Source organism: Salvelinus alpinus, chromosome 17, assembly GCF_045679555.1.
Source record: "Salvelinus alpinus chromosome 17, SLU_Salpinus.1, whole genome shotgun sequence".
Classification (NCBI taxonomy): domain Eukaryota; kingdom Metazoa; phylum Chordata; class Actinopteri; order Salmoniformes; family Salmonidae; genus Salvelinus; species Salvelinus alpinus.
The window spans coordinates 42,536,001-42,546,408 of record NC_092102.1 but is presented as its reverse complement, the minus strand read 5'-3'; the positions used below and the strand labels follow the sequence as shown (position 1 = coordinate 42,546,408).

At 39.8% G+C, this 10,408-nt stretch overlaps 1 protein-coding gene across 2 annotated transcripts; it reads left to right on the top strand.

Annotated features, from left to right (window-relative positions):
- The first annotated feature begins 6,570 nt into the window (after nt 1-6,570).
- Nucleotides 6,571-10,337, top strand: LOC139542982 (ER membrane protein complex subunit 3). Of its 2 annotated transcripts, none has more exons than XM_071349019.1 (9): nt 6,571-6,722; nt 7,086-7,269; nt 7,396-7,453; nt 7,540-7,633; nt 7,812-7,916; nt 8,123-8,204; nt 8,734-8,813; nt 9,075-9,157; nt 9,422-10,337. In XM_071349019.1, the coding sequence occupies exons 2-9, from the start codon at nt 7,121-7,123 to the stop codon at nt 9,548-9,550; spliced, it is 780 nt and encodes a 259-aa protein (XP_071205120.1). In that variant the 5' UTR covers nt 6,571-6,722; nt 7,086-7,120; the 3' UTR covers nt 9,551-10,337. The 2 variants fall into 2 exon arrangements, with proteins under 2 accessions (XP_071205120.1, XP_071205121.1); XM_071349020.1 differs by having other exon boundaries at nt 6,676-6,969.
- Nucleotides 10,338-10,408: the final 71 nt, after the last annotated feature.

The following is a 10,408-nucleotide window of genomic DNA, read 5'->3' as shown; positions in this document are numbered from 1 at the left end:
TTGAATCTATTTTAAATTCAGGCTGTAACACACCAAAATGTGGAAAAAGTCAAGGGGTGTGAATACTTTCTGAAGGCACTGTATGCCAGTCAGTTAACACTCCATCTACTGATCACATTATTTCCATTGTTTCTCTTAAGCAGTTAGCTTCTCACCCATTCACAAGCTAATAGTCGGAATTTGTCACCTCCATTAAAAGGCAAGCCAATAGTGAAAGTCTGTTATAGAATGGCATTTTATTTTACACTGGAAGCAAACAAGCTAAAATAGTTATTTTATTGTTTTGTAAATAAAATATTGTCCTAAATTAGTCAGTGGGCAGAGAGTTAACACGACAGTACAAAAGTGCAGACTGGATCCAAAGCTGTGTTCGAATGCCCATACTAACATACTGTAGCATAACATACTGTAGCATAACGAATGACTAGCTAGACATCTTACGACTTCATTAACAATGTCCATTGAGAACGCACAACGACTATACCACATAGCTAAGCTAAGAATGACGTGAATAATCAAGTCAATAGGTTGCGTTCGTAAATTCACTCTGGCTATCTACTCCGATTTCAGCTTTTGGCATACTAACTATATCCATACAATGACCAACAAGCATACTACATACTCAATTTACGTCGCAAATAGTATGGTTAGTATGAGTATTCGAACACAGCTCTGGTTTTATGGACAAAAACAATCGATAGTTTTTCCTGTAAAGTGCTATAGTTGTACCATATAGTGGCCCCATGCAAACATATTTCACCACAGTAGAAGTCTAGCAATACTTCCTATGACCTAGCTTTTTCTTCAAACTCATCTATTTTATAATCTACGGACTCTAGTATGTAGACTGGACCCTGGTTTCATGGACACACAATCGATTGTTTTTCCTGTAAAGTGCTATATTTGTGTCCATACACCCCACATTAAGCTGTTTGACTACAGTAAAAGTCCAGCAACACTTCCAATGATCTATATTTTTGTCCAACTCATCTGTTTTGTACAGATAAAAACATACTCCATTTCAGCTGATGAGCAGAGACGCTCCCCTGGGTGTAAACGCTGCTGGTGTACAGCAATCTTTAAGTCATACCACAGATTCTCAATTGGATTGAGGTCTGGGCTTTGACTAGGTCATTCCAAGACATTTAAATGTTTCCCCTTAAACCACTTCAAGTGTTGCTTTAGCAGTATGCTTAGAGTCATTGTCCTGCTGGAAGGTGAACCTCTGTCCCAGTCTCAAATTTCTGGAAGATTGAAACAGGTTTCCCTCAAGAATTTCCCTGTATTTAGCGCCATCCATCATTCCGTCAATTCTGACCAGTTTCCCAGTCCGTGCCGATGAAAAACATCCCCACAGCATGATGCTGCCACCACCATGCTTCACTGTGGGGATGGTGTTCTCTTGGTGATGAGAGGTGTTGGGTTTGCACCAGACATAGCGTTTTCCTTGATGGCCAAAAAGCAACATTTTTGTCTCATCTGACCAGAGTACCTTCTTCCATATGTTTGAAAAGTCTCCCACATGCCTTTTGGCCAACACCAAACGTGTTTGCTCATTTTTTTCTGGCCACTCTTCCGTAAAGCCCAGCTCCGTGGAATGTACGGCTTAAAGTGGTCCTATGGACAGATACTCCAATCTCTGCTGTGGAGCTTTGCAGCTCCTTCAGGGTTATCTTTGGTCTCTTTGTTGCCTCTCTGATTAATGCCCTCCTTGCCTGATCTGTGAGTTTTGGTGGGCGGCCCTCTCTTGGCAGGTTTGTTGTGGTGCCATATTCTTTCCATTTTTTAATAATGGATTCAATGGTGCTCCATGGGATGTTCAAAGTATCAGATATTTTTTTATAACCCAACCCTGATTTGTACTTCTCCACAACTTTGTCTCTGACCTGTTTGGAGAGATCCTTGGTCTTCATGGTGCCGCTTGCTTGGTGGTGTCCCTTGCTTAGTGGTGTTGCAGACTCTGGGGCCTTTCAGAACAGGTGTATATATACTGAGATCATATGACAGATCATGTGACACTTAGATTGCACACAGGTGGACTTTATTTAACTAATTATTTTTATTATTTTATTTCACCTTTATTTAACCAGGTAGGCTAGTTGAGAACAAGTTCTCATTTACAACTGCGACCTGGCCAAGATAATGCAAAGCAGTTCGACACATACAACAACACAGAGTTACACATGAAATAAACAAACATACAGTCAATAATACAGTATAAAAAGTCTATATACAGTGTGTGCAAATGAGGTAGGATAAGGGAGGTAAGGCAAGAAATAGGCCATGGTGGCGAAGTAATTACAATATAGCAATTAAACACTGGAATGGTAGATGTGCAGAAGATGAATGTGCAAGTAGAGATACTGGGGTGCAAAGGAGCAAGATAAATAAATAAATACAGTATGGGGATGAGGTAGTTGGATGGGCTATTTACAGATGGGCTATGTACAGGTGCAGTGATCTGTGAGCTGCTCTGACAGCTGGTGCTTAAAGCTAGTGAGGGAGATATGAGTCTCCAGCTTCAGTGATTTTTGCAGTTCGTTCCAGTCATTGGCAGCAGAGAACTGGAAGGAAAGGCGGCCAAAGGAAGAATTGGCTTTGGGGGTGACCAGTGAGATATACCTGCTGGAGCGCGTGCTACGGGTGGGTGCTGCTATGGTGACCAGTGAGCTGAGATAAGGCGGGGCTTTACCTAGCAGAGATTTGTAGATGACCTGGAGCCAGTGGGTTTGGCGACGAGTATGAAGCGAGGGCCAACCAACGAGAGCGTACAGGTCACAATGGTGGGTAGTGTATGGGGCTTTGGTGACAAAACGGATGGCACTGTGATAGACTGCATCCAATTTGTTGAGAAGAGTGTTGTTATTTTGTAAATGACATCGCCGAAGTCGAGGATCGGTTTTATGGTCAGTTTTACGAGGGTATGTTTGGCAGCATGAGTGAGGGATGTTTTGTTGCGAAATAGGAAGCCGATTCTAGATTTAACTTTGGATTGGAGATGCTTAATGTGAGTCTGGAAGGAGAGTTTACAGTCTAACCAGACACCTAGGTATTTGTAGTTGTCCACATATTCTAAGTCAGAACCTTCCAGAGTAGTGATGCTGGACGGGCGGCCAGGTGCGGGCAGCGATCGGTTGAAGAGCATGCATTTAGTTTTACTTGCATTTAAGAGCAGTTGGAGGCCACGGAAGGAGAGTTGTATGGCATTGAAGCTCGTCTGGAGGTTAGTTACCAGTGTCCAAAAGAAGGGCCAGAGGTATACAGAATGGTGTCGTCTGCGTAGAGGTGGATCAGAGAATCACCAGAAGCGAGAGCAAGAGCTGAGCAAGTATGTGACTTCTGAAGGTAATTGGTTGCACCAGATCTTATTTTGGGGCTTCATAGCAAAGGGGGTGAATACATATGCACGCACCACTTTTCCGTTTACATTTTTTATTTATTTTTTAAACAAGTTATTTTTTTCATTTCACTTCACCAATTTGGACTATTTTGTGTATGTCCATTACATGAAATAAAAATCCATTTAAATTACAGGTTGTAATGCAACAAAATAGGAGAAACGCCAAGGGGGTGAATACTTTTGCAAGGCACTGTCTGTCCAATATGAAAAAGCTATTCCATTTAAGGTGATTGGCCACTCTTTAAGGAAAGTAAAATGTGCATTGACACTTTTCTAGGTGTAAACTCTGTGGATTTGGAAACTAAAAGCGCTCTTGAGTATAATGGGCCCCCTTTTACTTCAACACTACTGTACATTCAGGGAATTATGTACGGTGCAATATGTATGTCCAATATGAAAAACGTAACAAACATTGTGCAGTACAATTGGGATAATTAGCAATGTTATTAATATTGTTACTATAATTTAGAATTAATAGTAGCATTATAAATAATGTGGTCCCGTGTGGCTCAGTTGGTAGAGCATGGCGCTTGCAACGCCAGGGTTGTGGGTTCATTCCCCACGGGGGGACCAGGATGAATATGTATGAACTTTCCAATTTGTAAGTCGCTCTGGATAAGAGCGTCAGCTAAATGACTTACATGTAAATGTAAATGTAATGTGTTGTTATTTGTATTATCGTTGTTACTCTGATAACTATCATTACGTGTATTGCTGTTAACAATAATGTTAACGCTATAATATTATTTGTGTTATAAAGGTGATTCACTTTTTTTCATGTTTCAATTAGGAAAAAAAATCTAAGTCTGCTAAGATTTCCTCATAAATGGTTACGAATTTCGACCATTTTATTTTTTACAATCTTCATTGTGGGACTTTTATCGCCGAGGTCACGTCCATATACTTGCTAGGTCTTGCTGGCGGAACGGATTTTCACATGCCCATGCATGTACCGGAAACGGAAGTAGCTAGCTCTTCTGAACTTTTCAGTTTTTCGATGGTTAGTGCTATCCGACTTCCTTGGGACGTACCTACCCTAAACCCTAACCCTTACCATTTAAAATGTCAACTTCAACAGAGAGGAAGAGAGAGAGAGAACAAATCCAATTTTGATAAACTCCCATTGGGTGAAATACCCATTGGGTGAAATACCTCAGTGTGCAATCACAGCAGCAAGATTTGTGACCTGTTGCAGCAAGATTTGTGACCTGTTGCCACAAGAAAAGGGCAAACGGTGAAGAACAAACACCATTGTAAATAGAACACATATTTATGTTGATTTATTTTAAATGTTTTATTTAACTGTTTGCACATCGTTACAAAAATGTATATAGACATATGACTGTTGGCTGGGCTCCCTGCCTGTGCCATTAAACCCCTACAACTCATCCAGAACGCCGCAGCCCGTCTGGTGTTCAACTTTCCCAAGTTCTCTCACGTCACCCCGCTCCTCCGCTCTCTCCACTGGCTTCCAGTTGAAGCTCGCATCCGCTACAAGACCATGGTGCTTGCCTACGGAGCTGTGAGGGGAACGGCACCTCTGTACCTTCAGGCTCTGATCAGGCCCTACACCCAAACAAGGGCACTGCGTTCATCCACCTCTGGCCTGCTCGCCTCCCTACCTCTGAGGAAGTACAGTTCCCGCTCAGCCCAGTCAAAACTGTTCGCTGCTCTGGCACCCCAATGGTGGAACAAACTCCCTCACGACGCCAGGTCAGCGGAGTCAATCACCACCTTCCGGAGACACCTGAAACCCCACCTCTTTAAGGAATACCTAGGATAGGATAAAGTAATCCTTCTAACCCCCCCCCCCCTTAAAAGAGTTAGATGCACTATTGTAAAGTGGTTGTTCCACTGGATATCATAAGGTGAATGCACCAATTTGTAAGTCGCTCTGGATAAGAGCGTCTGCTAAATGACTTAAATGTAAATGACATTTGACATGTCTCTATTATTTTGGAACTTGTGAGTGTAATATTTACTGTTAACTTTGTTGTTTATTTCACTTTTGTTTATCCATTTCACTTGCTTTGGCAATGTAAACACACGTTTCCCATGCCAATAAAGCCCTTTGAATTTAATTGAATTGAGAGCGAGATGCCCAACTCAGCGGAAAACCTGTCTCCCTCCAGCAGGTGGAGTTTTTACGCACACAAAGCAGGGAGTTTTTGAATGGAGTTCAATGAGAGAGTGTTGAATTTGGTGAACAAAAATATTTATGGCTTATTTGCTATATGAGGTTTATTTAATTGAATAGACGTTTCGTAATGCTTAAGTTGTTACGAGTGTACTGATTTAAGTAGGACACGTGACATCCCGGCATCTTTGAGAAAAAACACTTTTTATCGGAGTGGTCTGGAGATGGATATGCATATTCATGGCATGAGGCTAGTAGCATAGCATCTCTCTCAATTTAATACATAAGGGATAATGAAAGTGGTGGAACTAACCTTCCACGGAGTTGTATTATTTTCCTGAGTATGCATAACACCGATTTGATTATCCATTTTATACCATGGCTATAATTTAGCCACATTTGCTGAAAGAAATGTGTTCAACATCCACTGAAGTAGCTAGCATGTTTACTAGATAGCTACAGTTGTTGTCTTGGTAACGAAACAAATTTGCTAGTTTAGCTAACCAAAACATCACTCCTAGTTTGCTTTTATGAAAATCGAATTCAACAGTGCCAATAAGGTTTTCAATTTTACTTTTGCTTTCAAATGCAGTTCAAACAACATGTGGGAATGAACGATAGCCATTGAATTCTACTGTGCTGATATACTATACGGAAATAATGCACGTTCTAGAATTCCCTTAAAGCCAATCAGAAACAAGTATTCAACAATGCCATGGTGTAAAGGAAGTTGAGGTCAACAACCCTCATCATATATTTCAAAAAGGATTACAGTAATGAGATGTATCCACCAATCCAAAGAAAGCATAAGCGGGAGCTAAAAAGCCCAACATACCGCTATGTGGACAACGACTCTCCCATTGCTAGGTCGGAGAGACATGTAATCTTGTCAGTATATCCATAATCTTTTAATTCAATGGGGGATAGGGACGTCCCAAGGATCCCTAATTGCACGCACCGTTTTTCGACAGCTGAAACTACATTAATTAGATCATTAATTGGTTGAACTAAAATGTATTATTGATGATTTAAATGTGGATGCTTCTATTTTCAGAAAATACATCATATCATTCCGTATAATGACCGTATTTGATCATACGTCAGGGGTCAAAGCGTTATGGAGTTCAAAGGTCAGAAGAAAGAGCGCTCGCTTCTCTGATGGTCAGAGAATTGTACTTAAAAAAGGTATAAACGCGTTATTTGAGCTTATCATTCAATTAATATATTAACGTATGTGAAAAATACGGTTGTTGTTTGGATGGCTACACTCACTCATTTCAATAATCTGTGGTTGGAGACGGTCTTGTCTTATTCAATTATTTAAGGAAACCTATTTGGGTAGCATGCTACATGCGAACTAGCAGCTAGCTAAATTAAGTTACAGGAAGCCCCCTAGGGCCGTCGTGTCAACTAAAGATCCGAGCCAAAGATAGTAAGCAACGCTTTCATGACAGCCTAGAACGAGGAAGTTATTTGTCTAGTGACTTGAGCAGCTCACAATCTATTAGGATAACGTTATTTGTTCAACTGTCTTTTTTTCCTTCACAGAATAGTCCTGAAGGTAAACTAACCAGTTAAAAAACATGGCTGAGTTGCTTCTGGATTCAAGTATCCGAATATGGGTGGTTTTACCAATTGTATTGATTACATTTTGCGTTGGAATTATCCGTCACTATGTCACCCAACTCCTGCAAAGTGACAAAAAAGTTGATCTGGAACAGGTGTCAGACAGGTGAGTTAACTGACTGAAATACTGTTATCCCATGGTGTGAGAAACTTTAGGCAAACTGTTGTAATTATGATTACTAAATATGTCAGCTTATTGCTTACTATAACCTTAAATTGACTTTTTTTGCAGCCAAGTCCTTCTGCGTAGCCGCATATTAAGAGAAAATGGAAAATATATCCCTAAACAAGTAAGAGTTACATAATATTTTTTATATTCTGAAATGTTCTATTCCTAGTGTGTGTGTTAGAGATTTTTTTATTTTTTTTTTTGTAGTCATTTAACATGCGAAAGCAATATTTCAATGATTCGGAAACTGGGTTCTTCAAGAAGGTCAAGCGAAAGGTGACTCCCAAAAACCCAATGACTGGTGAGTCAATCTATTTGTGTTCTTCCCACTTTGACAGTTGTTGCCTCTATTTTAGTTCCATTCTTATAAATGAGATTAGCAGTACATTTTCTCACTCTCAGAGATGCATTAAAATGTGGTAACAATTTTCTTTACTGCTGTGCTAGACACAATTATTCAACAACTCTTCCTTTTTCAGATACCAGCATGCTGACTGACATGATGAAGGGAAATCTGACCAATGTGCTTCCCATGATTGTGATTGGAGGATGGATCAACTGGGCATTCTCTGGCTTTGTCATCAGTAAGTTCAGTTTGTTAGGGACATTGACTGCCCTGCATAACCTCATGTTAGATGTTGAACTTGCAAAATTGGTCCAATAATTAGATAGGAAATAATGCCTACATAATATACAGTATCCTGAATTGTTTGCAATTTAATTACACCACAGCCACTTACTATTGTATTGAAGTGGTATTGAACACTGTTAATAGTTTTTCCCCCCACAGCTAAGGTTCCCTTTCCTCTGACATTGAGATTCAAACCAATGCTACAGCGTGGAATTGAACTGCTGTCTCTTGATGCATCCTGGTACAGTATTCCATTCATTCAGTTGTCTGTTTTCAACCAGCCTTTTAATTACACCAGCAAAGCAAAAATAGAAACATACTTGGGTAATTCAAGGGTAATGGAATTACGCAGAAAATGTATACCTAACAAAAACCTTTGAAGTTTAACAAACCATAGAATGGAACTCTAAGCACAACTTCTAACAATTTCCACTGAACATTTTACGAAAACACATTTACAGGAAGAATTGTGCAGATACAAAGTTTGGCAACAGAATACAACTGAGGGAGATTTTACTGTAATTCTGGTACCAAACTTAGCATCAGCACAGGTAATTATTTTTACTGTGTAAATTGTTAAAATTAGTAATTTTACATAGTTGTATGGTAGGAATTATCCAATTGCATTCTTGTCAGGACAGTCTTTAGGATGTGATTCAGTATATTCTTATGTTGAGGATGTGATTCAGTATATTATGTTGAGGATGTGATTCAGTATATTATCTTGTTGATGTGATTCAGTAGATTATTTTATTTGTAATTGTTTCTAGGGTGAGCTCAGCCTCTTGGTATTTCCTTAATGTTTTTGGACTGAGGAGCATGTACAGCCTCATTCTTGGACAGGACAATGGTAAGCTGATAATGCCAAGTCTTTGCCATTTTCATAGTGTATATGTTTAACAAGAATGCAGAAAGACTTGGTACCTTGATGTTAATGTAGAAAACATGATGGAACAACTCGTTTTAGAACTCTGTTAACAGAATACTGTATCTACCTCGTGAATGCATTTCAGAGTTGTTTACTGTACTTGTCCCAGTTGCAACCCAACTGAGGTATGATGTGGCGGGCACATTTTCGCATTACATGATGACTGTTGGTCTTGTGTTCCAGCTGCTGATCAGTCGAGGATCATGCAGGATCAGATGACTGGCGCTGCCATGGCCATGCCGCCTGATCCTAACAAGGCCTTCAAGGTGAGAAACAAGCAGCCTTGATGTCGGTCTCTCAGCATTAGCTAGCTGTACTTGGACGATCACCGTCAATCATTAAGCTTTAATGTCTAATCTCGCTAATATACTTTCATCTAAAGTCATGAGGATATGGTTTTGTTCTATCCTGGGGCAATTAGTTATTGTGTAATGATGTTGGACTTAAATCAAAGACATGGGGGTTGTTGGAGCCAGTTTTCGTACTAGTAGGGGTTTTCTTTTTTACGCCTGTCTCCCGTGTTCTTTCAGAGTGAATGGGAGGCGTTGGAGATTGTGGAGCACAAATGGGCCCTGGAGAACGTTGAGGAGGAGCTGATGTCTCGAGACCTGAACTTTTGTGGAATCTTCAGTCAAGAGATAAAAGCCACAATGTTCTAATGAGGTTATTGACTTAGCTGCTGCTGTAGAGCCAGCCAGTTTCTGTGATACAGTGTATCATCATGGTTCTGAGGCAGTTGTTTAAAAAAAAAATGTCTTAAATATGATTGTGATACCTAAACAGTATATTTTTGGCTCAAGGCAATAAAAAAACAATATAAAGGCAAACATATTTAACCTCTGACATTAACTTAATGACAACTAATGCCTATTTGTTTCGTTGTGTAAAAATACTGTAAGTTGAATGTAAATTATGCATGTTCTCAGCTTAGTTTTATTGTTGCCTTGCAATTTTTCACTATTACGCCTTACTGTTAACTGATTTCATTCTGCATTCATATATCAGCGGATCACACAGATGTATTATTTGTAGAAAATAGTTTGGTTGTGTTTAATTTCAGACATGCTTCTCCTCTGCACATTTCTGAATCGGCTTGTTCTCTTCGTGTGTGTGTGTGAACCAAGGCCTCATCTCTGATATTGTCTGCATTGCTTGTTTGTTTTTAAGTTCTTAGTAGTATTTTTCTTCAGCTGTTCTGTGCCCTCGGAGTCTCTTTCAGAGATGTTACCTGATTAGCTCTCAATACCATTTAAGCATTTTTAAACATACAAAATCTTGCCTAAACATCCACTTTGGCTGTACTGTATAGTTTAATGAGATGTAGCCTGTCCATTGGAGCTGATGGTTTTGTATCTGTGCCAGAAGAGGTGGTGATATGGGGAGACGAGGATGTATACCATCTGCTTGGCTTTGGAGATTTAGAAATAAATTATCTGCAGATCTGAAGGCTTTCGTAAAGTGTATGTTTCATCAATCACGTGGAATGCCTGATCTCCGTGTAGAAAAAGCAATGCGTA